The 19705-nt window shown below is 41.3% G+C and overlaps 1 protein-coding gene and 1 long non-coding RNA gene across 3 annotated transcripts in view; one reads left to right on the top strand and one right to left on the bottom strand.

Moving 5' to 3' along the window:
- VIT (vitrin) overlaps positions 1-19193 on the bottom strand; it is a 56973-nt gene extending 37780 nt beyond the window's left edge. For both annotated transcript variants that reach the window (XM_015621716.3, XM_015621717.3), the window contains exons 1-5: positions 18993-19193; positions 4935-5004; positions 3136-3201; positions 2019-2175; positions 5-138 (exon numbers count right to left, since the gene is read on the bottom strand). In XM_015621716.3, coding sequence (XP_015477202.1) covers positions 5-138; positions 2019-2175; positions 3136-3201; positions 4935-4965 — 388 coding nt within the window. In that variant the 5' untranslated portion in view covers positions 4966-5004; positions 18993-19193. The remainder of the gene's footprint in view (positions 1-4; positions 139-2018; positions 2176-3135; positions 3202-4934; positions 5005-18992) is intronic.
- LOC117243682 lies at positions 47-16476 on the top strand. Its single transcript, XR_004496321.1, has 3 exons — positions 47-212; positions 13782-14129; positions 15151-16476. It is a non-coding gene; the product is annotated as an uncharacterized LOC117243682 (long non-coding RNA).
- Positions 19194-19705: the final 512 nt, after the last annotated feature.

Below are 19705 nucleotides of genomic sequence, written 5' to 3'. Positions count from 1 at the left end.
GTACCTGACACGAGGAAAGACTCTCTCCAGCGTGGCAGTGACAGGGACCGGACACCATTGGAGAAGCTCCCGCGGTAACCAGAGTGCCCGGCGACTTTCTGGACAAGGATCTTCCCACCTGTGTTGTCAATTATACCGCTGCAAGGAGGAAACATGGTGTCTGAGGGGAGAAATTCCACAAAATCCTTCAAAACTGTTCTACAATGCGAGAGGTATGAAGCGATTCCTTTTACCTTTAAACTGGGGGTGGTGGTGGGGCTGTGATGTTACTACTGGGCCTGCTGCTAAGAAATATTTGTGCTCCTTCCACATAGAGAAGAGCAGTTTGTTGCAAAGTGCTGTCAGGATCTGTTTGCTCTTCCCACTGATCTACTGGTCCTCTGTTTAAGCTTGACCTAGTTGCACACAAGAAAAAGCTACCGCCTTCGTTAAAATTCCTGCAAGCTTGATTGAATGACTGAAGATACAGGCAGAGGCTCTCAAAGGAGTTTTCAGGCCAACCATGTGACAGAATGCGTTTTCTTTGAGTTTCAGTATGTGTTTTCTGCAAAAGCCCAGGCGTGTTTCTGACCTCAGCCTGGAGTAAACTGGACACAATTTTGCTGGAAGCTGTAGAAAACCTGGCAGTCTCCAGGTCTGGTGCACATCCAATGGTGTTTAACACGCACTGTAACATGTACCTCAAGACAAACAGAAAACCTTCAGTGTATGCAGCCTGCTCTGGCATCACTGGGATGGCAGGTCAACTGGGAAGCAATTGCAACTGTAGGGGAGTTGTAGGGCTGGCAGTAACAATGGCAGGCAGCAAAATAAGTGCTGGGCAGCAAACGGGGTTGAAGAGTATGTTAGAGGCATGTTTTGCTCTGGTAATTGTGGGAAGCTGCTGTTAAATGTGTGGAGAAGAAATTCACTGTCTGTGGAGCTGCAACATGTAAGCTAAGAAAGCCAAAACCAGCTGGCAAATGAGAAAAACGGAAACCCTCACTGCAACAATACAGCCAGCCAGGCTGCGGGCAGATTGCAGATGCTACCAGTATTTTGGTTCCCTTCCCTTTGGGACTAATTCTGCATGCCGAGACAATTTCTGTTGTGCACTGGTGTCTGAGGGAGGAATTTGCCGCTGGAAAGTCATCTCCGCAGCTCGGGCTGAGCGGGCAGAGCTGCAGCCAGGAGGTGGCAGCCCTGTGCGCACACCGCCACCCCAGCCTGAGCGCAGGGCAGCGCAGAGACGGGGGGCCAGCTCCCAAAGCCTCACCTATCCCGCTTTAGCCGAGATCCCAGGTCTTCCACAGAACCCGAAGGGCAGCAGTAGCTCAAGTAACTCCAAAATAAGTCAAGTTGTCAATCAGGCTTTATAACTTCTTGCTGCATTTTGAGCTGGATACATCCTGCCTGAGCATCCTGCCTCCAACTGCAGTGTGTTTTCATCGCGCAGTTATTCTCCATTAGAATTTTATGCACATTTTTGCATGGCTAATAAAACTCTGAAAAACTTTTGCTGCAAAATTTATGTTGCTCATTTCCTTGTGCAGTGTCCTTTTATGTAGCAGGAAAGCACATTACTCAGTCTTTGATGTCAAGGACAGTTAAATTCAAACCCAGAGAATCAAACCAATCCCAGAAGTATGAGAACTGCATGTATTCATCACTGGTGCTATGCCTATTTTTTCTGAAGATTTATTAGTAGTAGCAGCTCCATCTCTATCTTCCACTTGAATAATAATAGTACAATAGTAATTTGTTATGCATGAATGAGAGATCTGGAAATCTCAAGACATTTCTCCAAAGGTTGAGAAACTTCTTCAAACACAACTAATTTCTCTAAGAACACAGGATTGACAGCACTCTGTAAGAATGGATCCATTCCATCACACATGGACTTTCTCTCAGGTTTTCTACAGCAGCCTGCAATCAAACCTACAAGGAAGTGGGAACTGTAAAGAAATTGAAAAGTTGGAAGCGCCCTGCACTAAAATAACAGTTTTGTCTGAGTGCCTCACTCATTTCAGCTCACTCACCTGTGAATTGCAGCATTGCAGACACTGGAAAAAGAAGCATAAATGTCTGTGCCATAAACACGGTATTTTACATCTTGACATCCAGGAGGGCATTTTGCAATGAATTCTGGATTAATTATCTTCCCCGCCTTGACATCACAATCAATCTGGGGTACATCTGCGAGTGCAAAATCTTGGTAAAGTCAGATTGAATGCTTTCATGGCTGAGTGATCTTGTCATGAAACAGTGAGTAACTGAGTGACAGGAAAGCCCTCCTCCTAAGCCTTCACATCAATGGTTTTGGGATACAAGACATCTCTGTCTTCTGCATCTACAACATAACACATAATAACCCCTCTACCAAGGCATGTGGCAGTCACTAAGGATGGAATAGGGAAGCCTGCAGATATTCCTGACCTTCAGTGTTTGCTTCTCTGAAGGAAATATCTGTTATGACACTTGGCTGGAGAGAGAAAGAAGTGTAGTCACCCAGCCTGTGGTTAACACGTGGGAAGGAGGGGGTGGGGATGCTTCCCAAGCCTCCTGCTGTGCTCATGTAGCTCTGTGCCATCTATAATGTCAGGCTGAAGTCACAGCCCATTATCTTGCCCTTAATTTTTAAAACTTTTTGCTGGGTACAATTTACTTTGAACAAGGGATTTAAGTGTGCGTTTACAGCCTCGCAGCAGGCTTGTTTGTCAGCTGTATGAGCAAAATAATCTGTGGACAGAAATGCTCCTGCAGCAGAATAGCTTAAACATCCTAGTGCACAGAGATGCACCAATTGTCTCACGCTAATCAGCTACATATGCTTTGTGTTACAGCTGGTCCATTTCACGTAGCTATGTATCTCTCTCCTTCTGTGAAAACCTTAATGCTTCCTTTGATCCTTGACCTAATGACCTATGAAGATACATTTTAGTAGTGAATGACAAAACTTTCCCTTTGTAAGTGTTAAGTGACACACACTTTACTTAGTGATTTATTTTCGATAAAGGAATCTTTTAGCTAACATATAACGCCATTGACTTGAGACAATTACGAAGAATAGCCAGAATATAATCTCACTTTGCACCTTTCTTAGAAATTGGAGATGTCTGCTGTAAAACAGCCAAAAATTCTACTGAGACCACTTACATAACTTAGCCTTTTTTGTCTTCTTTGTGGCTTCCTTGGCTGTGTATGTACATGTAAGAAACACACCTAGAAGAAATAAACATTGTATCAGGAAAAAGGTGGACTGTCAACATCAGTAAATACAAGCTCCTCTACATGACATTTCTCAAATTTGAATCAACAGGTTGGAAACCTGAAATAGGAACATTCTCAGCCACATCTAGGTTTCTACTTGGTGGTTAACCTTGCAGTCAAGATTGCATCTACTGTGGGGAAGTTCTTTGAAGGGGATTAAAGATCAGTTCAGTTCACATGTCATCTGTGGAGCTCACTATCTAAAGATGCCATGGAGTCCGTGTGGTCCAGAAAACTACAAAAAGTATTTCCACAGGCAGTGGGAACACTTTGTAATTGGTGTGATAGAGATGTTAATGGAATAGTGTGCTCTGTGCATAAAGCAACTGGGAAGTTCAGGTGTGAAAGATTCTTCTTAATAATCCTTTGGGAAGGTTATCCTGTAATTTTGTGTTGTGACATTTCACTCACTGGTGGCAGCAGGTGTGGGATACTGGGCAGCATTACAGACCATATGAGGTTCTAGGGTGGCATGTCCCAGCAAAGCCACTTGTTTTCTTCAGTAAGCAGGACTATGATTTGAAAAGTGTAAAAGAGACATGTGCAGTTACATTAAGAGATGCATCCCAATATATGCATGTAGCTTACCACATAGTATTTACTTGCTAAGAAATGACATACAAAATCTCTTTATTCTCAGTGCTTATTTTATAATCACTGTACTATGGGTAATTGATAACTTCATTACAAATATCTTGACTTTCCTCTTCAACTTTCCCTTCTCGGAGCTTCCAAAGGGAATTGAAACTCTCTTGTGATGTGTCAGCTGATCCTCTTATCATTTGTTAACTTTATCTTACTAGAATATGCAACAGAAATAATTTCTTTATTTTATTCTTTTCTGTCCTGAGACTGATTGTAAAGAGTTTGTAGACTCTTTACAATCACAATTACAATACTCTCACACCTAATACTTGCTCAGTGTCAGTGTCTGAAGTGACAATGCATAGATGAAGTATTTGGGCCTCTTGTCACCAGTGCAGTTGTGTAACCATGGCAAAACTGTAATTAGATAAACAAAAAAGGAATGTGTGAGTGGAAAATAAGTGCAATATCTCAACTACTTGGAATGGTACAGTATAATCTAATGTGGGGAAAGTAATCTGGTAATTTATGTAGAAGAACTACATAGATTGCTGTGAATTTGAACTAAGAACAACTGTCCTGACAGACTTGAGAGTAGCAGCTAGGGAGAATATTGTCTGGGAATGTCACAACCAGAGTGTTCGTGTAAGATGAATTGCAAGCTCTGGAGTTTCTACATGTTCCCAAAAAGTGAGAGCCTGTCTGACTGCCAATGGAAAGAAAATAGGACACATTTATAACTTTTTGGTACCATCTTGTTTATGGAAAGAACAAGAACAGGGAGAATTGAAACAGCTGTTTTTTCTTTAGAGGGAATCTTTACATCACAGACGTTTTTCAGGCCCACCAGATATGGACTGCATATAATTGGTCACATACTTGGAGATCTCTGCATGTAATTTATATTTTTTTCTGTGCCAAAGTCAAGAAGTCTGTGTAGCCCATTTCTGAAAAGCTGTGCTGAGGCTTACACCTGCTACTGAGAGCTTCATCAGCCGTGGAGTCCAAAGGGAAGAGAATTAGTCAGTAGCCGCTGGGCATCCAGGATGGGAGAGTACAAACCCATAAACTACTAATTGCAGCACATCAGCTGTACTTACCAAAGAAGGTTGCAATGATTGTGGCCTTCATGGTGGGTAAAGCAAAATCTGGATGTGTTGCTAAGGAGCACTGAAAAGGAAAAGAAGAGTACATCAGGCTGCATTTGGAGGTATTGCAGACAACACTGGAATGGTGGGGGAAGAGGCACTGTGCACTCTTCTTTAACCTTTCACAGTTCTCACATGCTACATCCTCTTATTACACTTTTTAGAACAACTCATGTCTCCAGAGGAGGTGGTATTTGGGTTATCACACCCCCATGGACTTATTTTTTTACTTCTCTCCAAAATTTGCATTTTGCTCCAGGACACCAAGATTTCATTCACATACTTATTTCAGAAGCCAGTGTCAGGAGAGGGCATGATGGGCATGGAGATGCTCTGACATCTATTCAAATCTGTTCACTGCTCTTCTAAGAAATATAGAAATCATATTTTCTATATTTAAGAAATATATGTTTCTATATGTATGAAAACTAGAATCATTTTTTCTGCACACCAAAGCACACCAAGTAATCTCACACAGATATGGGGAACATAAATAAATCCATCTACTCCTGAAAGATGTTGCATAAAGTATTTTACAATTATTTCATCTTTTGTAAGCCAAATTACTGGTTTCTTTCCTTTTCTGAAAACACGTATGTGTGTACATGTATGAGATTAAGAGGACTCTGTCAGAATATCTGGGAAACATTTTTTCCTGGGTCTGCATAAATTGTTCATGATCCCTTCCATCCCTGAAGCTCTTGGCCAGGTTACAAGAATTCAAACTTATCAGAGATAGCCCCTCTCAGCCCCTCCTGAGCATCACCTGCTGCTCTTGCTATTATTTCACAATTGTTGAGGGAATCCTGTGTTGGGGGCTCATAGTTAATCATAGTAATTAAAGTACTACATAATGTTTGACAAATAGAGTAAAAAGTCTGAAAGGAAGAATACATTTTTCTGTTGTACAGGGAGAATCTCAAGGATCAAAATAAACTTGATCTTCAGAGAAACTTTTTACATGCTTACAAGTGGAAAGATTTGTACTAAACAAAAAATGAGCTTGCTATCCAGAAATAAAATATGAATGTTAAACAAGAATGTTAAAGCTTTGTATGACCAGAGAATGCAAGATATCTGCCTCCTGGAAAAATGGCAGATTTCATCCAATTTTACATAGCAATTCACATACTCAGAAGCAGGGTTTTGGTCACCACAGAAAGAAATTTAGAGAACAAGGCAGATACAGGAGAGAAAAAAAAAAATAAAAAAAATCTACATTCTGTCTTCATATAAATGTTTCCATGTTTTTACTTTAATTGCTCTTCTTTTTCAAGCAAGCCACATGCTATGAGTGAGGATGACTAAAATAGTATGCCAGTCTAAACTGAGTTCAGCCAGTTCTGGGGCTATATAATTCCTAGCTCTTTTTACATAGAGCAGATCCACCTCTGATTTTTGCTTCTGTCCTAGAGTTGTAGACTTTCAAATGCCAGGACATACTAACCATGTCACTTCCTAATAGCACAATGTCTTTCCTTGGTGATCTTCCTGAAAAAGTTTTCCTGCTAGGCTGCTAAAGCTGAAAGTGGCAGAAGTTCCTCAGAGGCTCCTGAATTGAATCCAGGGGTATGGAAAGAGGCTCAACACAGTCACTGTGTCTTTCTGAAAAATGTTGGGCAGTGCAGTGGGGGTGACCCCAGGCTGTACAAGCCATTTCAGCAAGAGCAGTTAAGTGGTGATATTCTGCCCTCATGGTTACTTTCTATTAAAAAGAGTTGCCATCTTTTGGAACAAAAATCCGCTTTAAGCATTTACTGCAGTGTATTTCCACTGTGAAGCTGTTAAAAGAAATAGCACCAAGATATAGAAGAGTGCTCAGAGAAACTTAGCTCAGATGCTTTTCTCCTCCCTTTTATGTTTCAACCCATTAACGCATCAGAGGTATCAAACAATTGCTCCCCTTCAATGAATTCTCACTTTAGGTCAATCAGAGAAAAAGAAGAGGCAGAATAAAAGCTGAGATTCATTTGCAGAACTACCATGCACCATTAAAGATTGCACTGGCTTAGACTTTGCAAGAGACGTCTTAATATGAGCATTCCCAAAATTTGCAGTGAATAAATTCAGCATTGGCATTTTAATTTAAAGTCAAAGAGATTCGTGTGAAATTTCCTGACAGCATTTGGTGCTGAGATGTTTTCATCACCAGTTTAATTAGACTCAAAGAGGTCTAAGATTGTAGAGCATCCATGGAAAATTTGGCTTCATGGGTGGGCTGTTGTGTGGAGAGAGTCCAATACTGCCTAAATTTTCCTGTCTTACAGAACGTGCAACCACCTGTATCACCAGGGCTGATCACAAGACTTCCCATTGTTTCCTGAAAGCCCTGCTGTCCCCCAGCCCTGCTGTCCCCAGGGCATGGCCAGCTTCCCCAGGAGCCATCCCAGTCCCCTTGGGTGGCAGTACCCTAGGCTTGCCTGCAGTTGCATTTCCTACCTAGTCGGCTGGGGGCATTGCTCTTCACGGCAACAGAAAGTGGGCTTTTGCTCCTAAATTATTACAAATCCATGCAGAAAGAAGCCAATAAATCTAAAAGGATTTAAGATTTAAAGCCTGTCAGGGGTTCAGCAGAGTTCAGCACACCCCTTAGCCTGCAATAACAGATGTTTATCAGTAAGAAAGATACTGGGAACATTTAGACAAGTCTGTTAGATTTACTTAACAGCTTTGTTGTCACAGATAAACAGAAAAGCGTCTCACTGTGGGCTCTCTATCTTCAGTGGTGCTGTTTATACCAGTATCCTCATGGAAATAAATTATAACAGTAAATAAACTTGGTTTGGCACTATATTAATTTCCACTTTAGGCACTGGCATGTCAGGAGAAATGCAGAGACATCCTGTGACACAGTTCTGGTGACAGTACTCCAAGGGGTGGTCCTGGCCTTCAGACCTTGGGCTGTCACATGGGGAAATGCACAGGAGGATTTACATTGCTGACTATTAAGTGTCAGGCATAGAAGCTCCAGGCTTTCTGTTGTGGGAAGTCTGTGTGCATTCATTGTGTCTGGGGCCTAGGGTGTCACCTGATTTAAGCTGTGTGAGATCTCCTACACTGTGCACTGTGCACCAGCAGGGCATCTGCTCCTTCGGACTGGTAACGGGAGCAACAGCTTGGAAAAAAGCAGTGTTTTTTGTTTTTTTTTTTGTTTCTCTGGGAAGGGAAAGCAGGGCTCCAATCCATGCTTACAACATACTTTTTAATCTGTGTAGATCCACTGAGCTGTTTGGGGATGTTTTACCTGTAGATAAGAATGATACTTTGTTATAAAATGCAAAGCTGTACTTCCTTTGTTCCTTTACAAAACGAATAGATCCCATTAAAACAAACTGAAAAGTTTCTACTTGGTATTAGTCTGGAGCATGAGTTTTGCTGAGATTTCTCCTAATCAGATTTCTATTAAGGCAGTATTTACAGTCCCAGTCAGAACTGGAAAATAGTGACTACTCACTATTAAATCTCCTAAACTGTATGCTGGATCTCTGTTTATCAGAGTACATTTTCCCATCTGAATCTTTCAGACTGTCATAACAGAAGTTACCTTTATGCCAGAAAAGCTATTAAGTATATGCATTACATTAACGTGTGTTTCAATTCCTGCTAAGTACAAATGTAGTAAGACTTATCTCCTTCAGTGTTTCCCAGTGCTGCTGATATTTTACCTTTTAAAATCAAAGTCCTATTTGAAAGAATGAAGATTACTTTTTCCTGACCGCAAACACTTGAAAACTCTTGAATGCTAGTGAAGAGACAGAATTAGCAAGCTATTCTTTCTGTGAATAAAGTAAGATTTTTATGCTGACCTTTTATTAGCAACTTGACTTTTATAAAGATTTGAGAGCTGCTGCATACTACAAACAAACAGATGGTTTAAATGCACATAAACTCTCACTGTATGGCAAACTATAACATTTTCTGGAGGAAGTGCAGATTTTAAGTCCTTGATTTTTGGTGTCAGGCAGTGCTGTCCATCCCACGTGCAAGCTGAAATTCTTTGCTAGTGCCATGTGCTTTGCCTCTGCAGGAGTAAGCAGTTTATCTCCTGTAATCTCCTGTGCCACAGATATTAATTTATATACTCTCTTTGTACCACAATAGTGTGTGCCATTGTTCCCCTTTTCAAGGGGTTCTAATGTCTCAGCAACACTGGCACCATAAAAAAAAACAGAAGTGGACTTTGTTTGAAAGCTATTTGAGCAAGTAGCATGCAGTTAACAGCATGATCTCTAAGCACTGTGGGTTGAATTAAATATGTGCCCTTTATGGGAAAATCAAGTGGGCTTGGTGTAGGTGTGAGTAAACTGGTTTGGATAAACAAGAGCTGATCATCTTCTTCTAGAGGAAAACATTTTAGTTTTTTTTTTTTTCTAAATTGATTTTACTTTTATTATTGTTTAACCCTTTATTTGTTTAATGCTCATACTCTGTGCCCATGTTATTGTACCTTGCTTGGCAGTGCAAGAACTGTTGGTTTTGGAGCACACTAGGTAATAGGACTAGCCCTTGCCATGTGTGATTTAGTTTCACCCCCTTGCCAGAGGGATGAAGACACATACCCTCAGTGCACTGTGTTGTTCTGAAAGTCTGTACATAAGAAAAGCATCTAAGTGGCTGTCTTTTTAAAATCTGGAGGTGCTGAGTTTTTCTGAGACAGAAAGTTTGAATTGATAGGTATGGTCTATTTCAGAGGCTTGGACTTGACCTGTAGGTATACCAGACCAGGTCACAAAATGTAAGATCCAAGGTACTATTTTGTGAGGTGAGCTTATCTGCATGGGAGACTTTACTCTTTGTGTGGTCTGAAATAGAATATATGCATTCAAGAATTAAAAAATATCATAGACTTCATCTTCTGCTGCTATAAAAAATATGAGTGAATGCTCACCTGTTTTCTTTCATATATGAAAGAACCCAAAAATGCTTCCTGGAAGCAGAGCTGAGCTTCAGAGCACTGTAGTACACTCTACTTAATTACCCAGTGTCTCAGAAAGCTGACAGGGAAACCCAGGCTCCTGTGGCTGCAAGTCTTTCCCTCGTGGTGGAGGGGTTGTAAGAAGAATCATGTGTCACACATTCGTGTTTTAGCAAAAGGAACAAGGGAACCACTCTTAAAGGAGTCTCTGGGCCCGGGGACAGCTTGTGCTTTTCCCTTGAAGAGTCTTTGTGTTACCATACTCCTTTACCTCCTAAGACTCAGTAGCCACAACCCCTTTGCCAGATGTGTTCCATGGCCATGTGGGTCCCACCTCCAGGGCAGCCACTCCTTGCTGCAGCCCCATGGCTTGCACATTCAGATGGGGAAGAGGAGGCAGAGAGACCCTGGCTCTCCTCTGCTCCCAGACAAGTGGCAAGTCAGTCCCCTCCTCGCTTTCTTTCTTTCTGACCCCATGTTTGTCATTCATGGTTGCACAGGGGGTCTTCTTTGTCGCAGAAAATTGGGGCCTTCCAACCTTTCGTGCCCCTGAGTCTGATGATGGGGGACTTCTTTAGTGATGAAGAAAACATGGGTGCAAACTCTCTGAGGCCATGGACATTTACCCATGATTAAGTGTTCTCATTACTTGCTTCTAATTACAGTACTTTGATTGTTGTGGTTGCCACATATCATTTTAAATGATGCCTGCTCTGCTCTGTGAGGTTCCTGACTCACAAGAGGGCTGTGGGGACTGCTGGTAGCCAGTACCTCTTGCAGGGTACCTGTCAAGTCACTCTCAAGTCATTGAAGTGAGGTATGGGTGGATTCAGAGGTCTAAATTCTACCTAAGTTGCATTTTGGGCACAGGACTAATTTTTTTTCTGAGGTGATTGAAGAAATGTTTATATGAAGGTTGGCAAGAGGGATTTAGTCCAAAATAACTCTCATTCAGATAGGTATGATGAGGAGATGATATACCCAGAAATTTAGAGACAAATAGAAACATGCAAGCAGCCCTGCACTACTCATTTTGTGTTCATGCAATGCCCTGAAATAAAAACATAAGGTTGAAGTAACTGTGATGATGACTTCTCTGCTTTCTGCAGAGCTCTTTCAGAAGAAAGTAATTTATTTAAGACTACAGTGTGATTTAACTTGCCAGACCTTTCTCAGAACTTAAATAAAACTGCAATGATTATACATTTTCATCTGTCTCAGCAAGAAAACCATCAATTATGTAGGTCTGACCTGCCCCTTCCAGCAAAGGAAGAGATACATTTAGAATATGTCACCCACCCACAGAGAAAATATAATTTGGACTATCTGGATGATGGTTTCATTGGGGGCCATTACAATATACTTTCTTGGTTTCTGCTAATGTATTATGCATTAATTTTTCATTTTGATGCACGGCTTTCATGCCTCATTGGGAATTGCTGTTAGCTTAAACCTGTGAATCCCTGTCCAGAAAACTTCCTCCCTCTGTTCTCCTCCCCACCATTGCTTTTGTCTTGTCATATATCTTCCCCCCACTCTCAGGCAAACTTTTTCTACTTTTCTAATTTTACTATTACTTCTGCTTAACATCCTTCAGACCCCAGCCAGGTGCCATCAATCTCTGGCACTGCCATTTTCCCAAAAAATAGAAAGCAGTGGAAAGTACTTGCAATTCAGCAGTGCCAGAGGGCTGTGCTAACTTTGTAGCATGAGATTGTGGCCACATTTCTTTCTTTTTTTTTTTTTTCAGAAAATGTGCCATTTTCTATTTTCAACAAATGGCTTGAACAAGTCAAAGTGACTTTTTAAATTGCAGTACATGGTTTCTCAGATTGGATGCACTATAAAGAGTGCTGAGTAACCATGCTATTGTGCTGCCTGCAAACTAAGAATTAGTGTCATGTGTCAGAATTCCCCTGAAGGTACATGTTTTGTCTAAAAGCGAAGAATGTCTGTTAAAGGCACTGAAAAACTGCACATAACCCCGGGGTTGGTTTTGGAATTTCTGTAGCACGTTCAAACAAAACAACATTTTTTTTTTAGGTAGAAACTTAGAAGCAGAAATTTAGAGAAACTTTAGGATGTTTACTCTCTGCTTAAAGCTACACATAACTCTTTGCTATTAAAGTGAATTGCATGTCTAGATCAAAAGCCAAACTCATCCTTAGGCATGCTAGTAAATTTATACAACAGCTCACAGAAAAGTTTTATCCATCCAGTGTCTCCTGCAGTTTGTATTGCTAGTGATGTCCCATGCCAAAGCCATGGACTGGCTGGATAAGGATTCAGAAAACATTTGTAATAATAATAATAATAAAAAAATAAAATAAAATCTGGAACTACCCTGGCATGTGGCATTCGTTTGAAGTAAGGCAGGAAGTGGTGAAATTTATTTGTCTAGTAATTTATTTGTCTAGTAATGAAATGAAATTTATTTGTCTAGTGATGACAACTTGATCAAGGAAGCATCTTTCACAAAAAGTCTTCAGCACATCAGGAAACATGGGGATGCTGTAGAGAGCATTTTGAAAAGCTAAGCTGAAATCCACTTCTGTTGTGGAAACCAGTAAATTGAAGCTAAGAAATTAGTTTCAATTTTGCAACCTCTTAAAAACAATAGTCTCATGCTCCTTGCACTCCATAACATTTTCCCTTAAATATTTTGTACTTTTCAAAAGATATTATTTCTTCCTAACTGCATTACTTCTATTTGGAAATGTTTTCCCCAAGCCTTCTTAGTTAAATATCTTTCTGATACCTTTAGTTCAGAAAAAACTAACCTCTGCTACAGGGGAGGTTACTAGCAAAGGCAAATCAGAAAACACCCCCAAACCACCTTCTGGCACTCAGTCACCTTCTACCTCTGCTTTGGTGGGACTCCAAATCGCTTGCCTCCTTGCAGAGTCAGCTGCTGAGGGCCAGGATGCCTGACCCCACATCCCAGCACATTCTGCCTGGCCACCATGGCCTCCCTGCCCATGACCCTCCCCAGCCAGTGGTCATTGCTGTTGGCTTTGCTACAGACTCTTCCAGTGGTATTCCCCCAGCTGGTGCTGGTCTGCAGCCTACCTGCAACCCAACAGGTGCACTCAGGCTGGAGTCTCTCACCTGACAAGGCTGTTTGAAAACCGTGGACCTGTGAGTAGCGTTTCCATTTTTTAGTGACTGAAGAAGACATCTTGGGGCTCCACGCTGCTTTTGGGAGGAGAGTGAGCTATGGATTTGAATGAGTGCCAACATCATAAATGAGGCTATTACAGGTAGTGCTGGTTTCCTGGAGACATGCTGTTGGTGGAGGTGCTGGTGAGAGACACGACACAGTGAGCACCAAGCTGGGCAGCCTTATGGCACGTGCGTTGGCAGCCCTCGGCAACTGGCAGGAGTGATCTCTCACATATGGGTCATGTGGACAGTGTGAGGAATAGCTAGCCCTCCAAAACTATATTCCTAAATATCTGAGTGCCCTGGAGGGGAACAGCTAGAAAACATGGTGGCAGAGAAAGCGGCCTTCAGAGCCTAGTCCTGGATACTGTGACAACGTAGGTGCAGCCAGAAATGGCTGAGAAATGTGTCTCAGAACCAAACTAACACTGTTTTACTAATTTTGCATATTAGAATATGTTAAAACCTGCTGGTTTTGAATAGAGATGATCGCAGGATTGTTTCTGAGAGTGAGATCAAAAAGGGAAACCACATGGACTGGGAACAGGAACTAGTAATTTGTGGTCTTTTGTTTTGAAAACAAACTAAGCCTGCAGTCCTCAACATTGCATAATCTATTTCGTGCTCAGGAATTTTGAACTTCGGCTTTAGGAGATTACCATAAGAGCTTCTACTTAAAATCTAATTATTGCCTAACCTATGTATTTTTTCTCTACATACAGATTTCACCAATAAGAAGATGTAGACCACAGAAGACTGTCCCAAATTACCACATATTTTGAGATGCAATTTGATGGAAAGGCTTTCTCCAAAACAGGGCACAAGTAGGCTTTTCTGACTTATGTGATGCCAGTATTTGCCCTTGTAACATTTGTACCAAGTTGCTCCATGGGAAATACTCTAAACTTCTCTAATCTCTCATCCCACTCATCATCATGGGAAGGACACTCTGTCCCACGTAGCCTCATTTCCAAGCAGCTTCTTTCTTCCTGTGCTTCATGTCCTAAACCTTCTTCAACCAAACCCAGAAGAACAAAATTTTCAAGTGTTGAAGATGCATTGCAAAGGAGGTGAGAAGGATGGGCTCCCATCATGCTCAGCTGGCTGGCAGCTGTGAAAATACCCCTGAAGTCAGGGAATCCTTACCCTTTTGTAGCTCTGACTCACTGAAGTTGTCCACAGCCAGAATACACAGCCCTGCTGCCAGCTTTCCTCTGTCTCACCCCTGTTCTATGGGCTGAAGGGTAAATGATGTATTTGTGGGGAACAAAAAAGAATGGAGCCTTCTGAGTCCCTAAAGGAACCTGGCATGGAGCTCGAGAGGCACAGACATGGCCGTGTCCAAACTTCCCAGCAAATGAGTAATTTTGAGAGGTAAAAGTTTCCACAGTTTTGTGTACAAGCCTGAACGTGTTGGAAATCCCCAGATCATCCTGGTGGGGACATTAAAGGACTACATGAAGCTACATAAGAACATTCAGAATTTTCCCAAAAATTTTGGGCAATTATGTGCTTTTTTTCATGTGAAACAAGCTGCCAGCTGAAGGACTGTTGGCTGCTGTGTTACATGTGTTACATTTGCAAAGATATTTTATAAGGTGATAGGCTGAGTAACAGTTTGCAAAGGCAAGCTGAATGTAATTTCTGCATTCTAGAATGTCTATGGGATGTTCTGTAGAATGAGACACATTAAGGATAACTGACACAGATTTTGTTCTTAATGTGCCACTGACCTCTTAATGCACTCTGAAGTTCTGGAGATAAAGCAAAGATGGGATGGACTTTACAGGTGCTAGAAAGTCAGGTCTTACAGCAATGATGTTAAGAACTGCTTAAACCTAGATAATTTGAATGAACAAGAGATGGTTAAAAATACTCTTCCAAATGTAAATGTGTTTCCAGTTTGTAATATGAGATATAAATTTGTGTGTTCTGCTTAAAAAGGGAAGGAAAAAGCTGCAGATGGTGTTATTTTTTATTATTGTTTTTTAATTCAAACGAATTTGAATAAGAAATATTGATGCTTCCAAGCTATGGGAAATTTTATTTCTGATCAAAACTTTGTTGTGTTTTTTTTTTTTTTTTTTCCAGGGCCTCAGTCACTAAAAAAAATGAGCCCAAAGAGGTGACCCAGCCATGTCCTGCTGCAGAGGAGACTAGAGAAGATGGCAAGAGAGATGAGGGTGAGCTGGATGTAGAAAGAGGGAATGGGCTCTGTTCTCTGCTGGCAGGGCACCTGCAGAGGATGTGGTGGCAGCCCTCAGACACCACTAAATGTAGAGCTGCCCCAGAACACAGTTAGGTACCAAATGTTTGCAGATCCCAGAGTAAATACTTGGGTAGCTAGCCCATGAATGCCATGCTGCCAGGACTGCCCAAACCTGGCACCTCCCGGTGTTTGTTTGCAAGGGGCAGCTTTACCCACACAGGCTGCAATCACAGCTGGGCACTACAGCTACCCCATAGATGCCTTTGGAGCCTACAGGATTTCAGTAGATCCTGACTTGTCTGTGGGCCACAGTGCTGGAAGAAAAGTTCATCAGTAATACATGCTCCCGTTTTATCTGAACAAGTCCCTTCACATCCCTCTCTTTGCATCAGCTTGCTATCCACAGGGCATTATCACGAGTCAGCACAAAGCAGTTTTACTCCTGCCCTGCATTGCGCTCTCAGCGGTGCCTGCAGCCCCTTTGGGCTGGGGGCTTAGAGAGTTCACAAGGGGGATTCAGGCTCTGGCAAGAAAGACAGCGTTTAATTTACTAACAGAGATGCAATCTAAACAGCTACAGATTTTCTGGGCATTTCTGTGCCTTCCTGAGCCTCTTGTGCTGCAGCGAGAAGCTGTGCTGCGTGTGCAGCATTTACCCAGTTTTCCAAGAGGGAAATGTGCAGCAAATAAAGGAACTGGGATGCAAAAGAGTGGCAGCTGCTTTAGGACTGTTGGAGAAGTTCTTTTACAGACAAATGAACCGTCAATTTGTAGTAAGACATTGTTTTCTAAACATAGCATGAAAACTGTTATCTTGCCTGGCTGGTCATTAGAAGAGAGATAATTATAGTCTCTGTGAGACAGCCGGGCCCAGAACAGGGGCTGCATTGTCCCAGGTCCCAGCTGAGCTCTAGCACAGGCTCCCCAGGCAGTGCTGGGACAAGGGGGCTCCTTGTGCCCCGGCAAGTTCAAAGGAGGAATTGAAGTGCTCTAAGTAGGTGTTAAGCACCTATTTCTCTTTCCGACTCTGGACTTAAAAATCTACTCCACAAGAGAGAGATGTGGAGGGCAGACCCGTGACTACTGTAGCTGCATCCTCCCTGGCTTTTTGTACAATACATGCCATGATTATTATTTTCCTTTTAATTAAAAAAAAAAAATCAGACCCCAAATAATCAGTTTTGCAATTCTGTGTTTCTGTTTTTCAACACAGATTAATGGGACCTGTATGATGGAGAGGTTTTTAGAAGGAAGGATATATGTTCAGTGTCCACTCCCTGAGCCCTGAACAAGAAACCTAAACCTCAGCAGATGCTACAGCAGGCTGGGAGTCCTGGTGTGTACCCAGAGCTTTAGGGGGCCAGAACATCCCTCCAAGGCTGCCAGGAAATTCCAGACTTTTGTTTTTCAGTACCCATCTAGAAAAGACAATGTCACCCCAGCCAGCTGCAGTGGGCCAACACACACCTCAGTGCTCTGGCCCCTGCCCATGCCAGTCCCACCACACAGACAGCTCGTGTCTGCAAGTGCCACAGCACCTTTGTTTTTCAGTCATAATTGCAGGTAGTAAGCTAAGCTATCACCTTTTCTTTCTCATCTCATCCAGGTGCCCTAAATGACTTACCTATCAACACTTAAACTGAGAGTAGGTTCTAAATTAGATATTAGAAAGAAATTCTTCACTGTGAGGGTGCTGAGGCACTGCCACAGCTTGTCCAAAGAAGTTGTAGATGTCACATGAAGTATTTTCTGACTAGAGTTTTATTTGTCGTTGAGAGAGGAAAAGGAAAAAGTTCAAAATTCTCCAAGCACACCAGATACAGTCATGTTTTTGATGTCATTGTTACATAAACTTCAGGATTGTTCTTAGCAATGTTTTCTGAGAAGCAATGGCCAGAAATAATAGATAATTCTGATATTTCACATGAAGCAATTGTCCTGTTTTTTGGCTTTTGTGTTCACACTGTGGCTCAGGTAGTCCCTTTTTAGAAATACTCTAATTAATTTTGACAAAAAGGAGTGTAAAAATTAATTTCCTACTACTTCAGTGAAAGTCAGTAACTGGGTGAAAAGGGAACACCTTGTTAATACCTCCTCTAAAGGAAAGTCTTTTGTAGGATCTCATCCTTATTAGACAAAAGAGAATGGAGTATCTTTCTTGCATTCCAAGTGTGAGGAATCTTGGTGTAGCTAGTAAAACTGCTTGGTTCAACCAGTCAGTGATAAGTGCTGTAATTATACCACTAGGGAAAGAAGTGTCTTGCCTTAAGTAAAGGTAGAAGGCCAAGTTAACAACATAACACTACTATTACAGGTGGAAACATAGTATTGGCAGTACATTCAAAGTTTCTTCTTAATATAATGTCCTGAATAACTAAAAAACACAAAGTCCTTTTTGTCATCCCAGTGGGAATAGCCCTAGCAACTCAAAGGATTAAATGAAACATGCAAGCAAAATAAGTCTGTTTAATATAAGATACTTAGTATTTAAAAATTAATGTTTGTAATGCAATTATTTTTGCTTGAGTTATTTTTGCATCTCTGAAAGAGATCAGTCTTATTGCCATGACTGTCATTCAAGTGATGAACTGAGCAAAGTCTGAAGAAGATGGTAAAACAGAAAAGCATAGATTTTCTTTGACTGTAGATTAAGGCAAAGTGTTTTTAACTTCAGGATTTATAGAGAAAAACACAAACTGCAAACATATACAGCCACATCTCAGTAAAATGTAATTTAAAAGACATCTAAACAAAATTTTCTGTGTGTGTGTTTTCTTGTTTTGATGTTTTGTTTAAATTTTGGAGAGGTTAGAGAAAAAAAGTATGCTCTAAGGAGGACTTGCCTCTGCAATGTGTAATTTTGCTTTTTGCTCCGAATGTGGTATAGTTACCATAAACTCTAGGAACAAAATATTAACTAGAGTTGATATTTAGCTTGGGGCATTTGGTTCATGTTTGTACTAGTTGGAGAGAATTCGCATTTTGAAGAGACTTATCAAGACTCTAATCTCTCTGCAGAGAGCTGAGTGGCTGTGGCAGGCTTGACAATGCTATTCATTTTTGGAGCCTCACCACCCAAACAAGCGCTCAGCACAAAAGGATGTATAGAGTCTGGGCTACTGTACTGTTCATACATCTGCATCTATCCATTACCAAGAGAGTTCACACCACAGAAACACACATCACTGGAATAATACCATTTTCCATTCTGTGCCTTGGAGATTAGTGTTTCCCAGTGTCAGGTGGTGTTTATTAATGATACAACACACACCTTCCTATTGAACAAAAAGACTTTGTGAAAAAATGTTGAAAGCAAAACAGTTTTAAACTGAGGAACAAGTTACATTGTCTATCACAAACTATTTGAACAGAAGGCTTGAATAAATGTCTATTGGTGTGTGGCTTATATACACCACTCTTTATCACACAGTAAAGCCCTTGCTGTTCAGGCAGTGAGTATATGTGTCCACTTTAACAGTAGGGGCTTAATGCTTTCATAAATATTTTATGAAGTATATATGAGTAAAGTACAGTTTCATTCTACATTTACGTCTTCATCTTCTTAGGTCTTTGATCCTAAGCACATAGCTGGAATGCTAAATAAAATGTTATGTCCCTACAGTTTCTCAACAGTGAAAATATTTAACTATTATCAACAGGCAAAAAACACAACTTCCCCCTCTCCCCCTAAATAAATATAGCAGAAAAACAACATCAGAATTACCTTGCTTGAGGTGTGTAACTTTTTATTCCTTTTCTCCACACAGTATGAAAGTGGGTTTTTTTCCAAGCTTTTCTGTACCCCAAACTCCAGCCAACATTATTCTAGAGAAGGAGAGGCGGGCAGCAGAGGGAGGCCTGGACACCTTTTTTCTTTCAGAGAGGAGCTAATCAAACATTCCCATCAAGCTCCGAGCTCTGTGAAAGGCACATTGCTCTCTCTCCCCCCCTCCCTCCCTCTGCTCCTCTCTCCCTCTCTGTGTCTCTGTCTTTCCCTCTCCCTCCCGCACACACAGACGTACAGAGCTCCTTACACTGATTTAGCAGCCGAATTAGGCTGTCCTGTTTTAAATATACGTTCCCTCCCACATATTTTTGGTAGGGATTTCTATGCTCCTTTTGCTCTAGCCTGTCAGATTTGTCAAGTTTTTCTCTTTTGGGAAGTGAAGATTTACTCAACTGATGTTGTGGCTCATTTTTTTTTTCAGTCTCCCAGTGCAGCTCAGCACTGTAAAGGAATGACTAGAGCTAGTAGATGAGAGTAAACCACACAGCCTTAAAGATTATAGCTTCCAGATTAGTTAGATGCAGATCAGATTTAAAGAGAAAGAATATCTTTTGAAGAGACAGATTGTGATGCCTTTACTTATGTGAATAGCAGCGTATTCCCCCAGCAGTTTCCCTGAAGTCAGAGGATTAGTGACAGAATAACTCTGT

Source organism: Parus major, chromosome 3, assembly GCF_001522545.3.
Source record: "Parus major isolate Abel chromosome 3, Parus_major1.1, whole genome shotgun sequence".
Taxonomy (NCBI): Eukaryota; Metazoa; Chordata; class Aves; order Passeriformes; family Paridae; genus Parus; species Parus major.
Note: the sequence above shows the minus strand (reverse complement) of the source record. Positions and strands in the feature narration are given on the sequence as shown.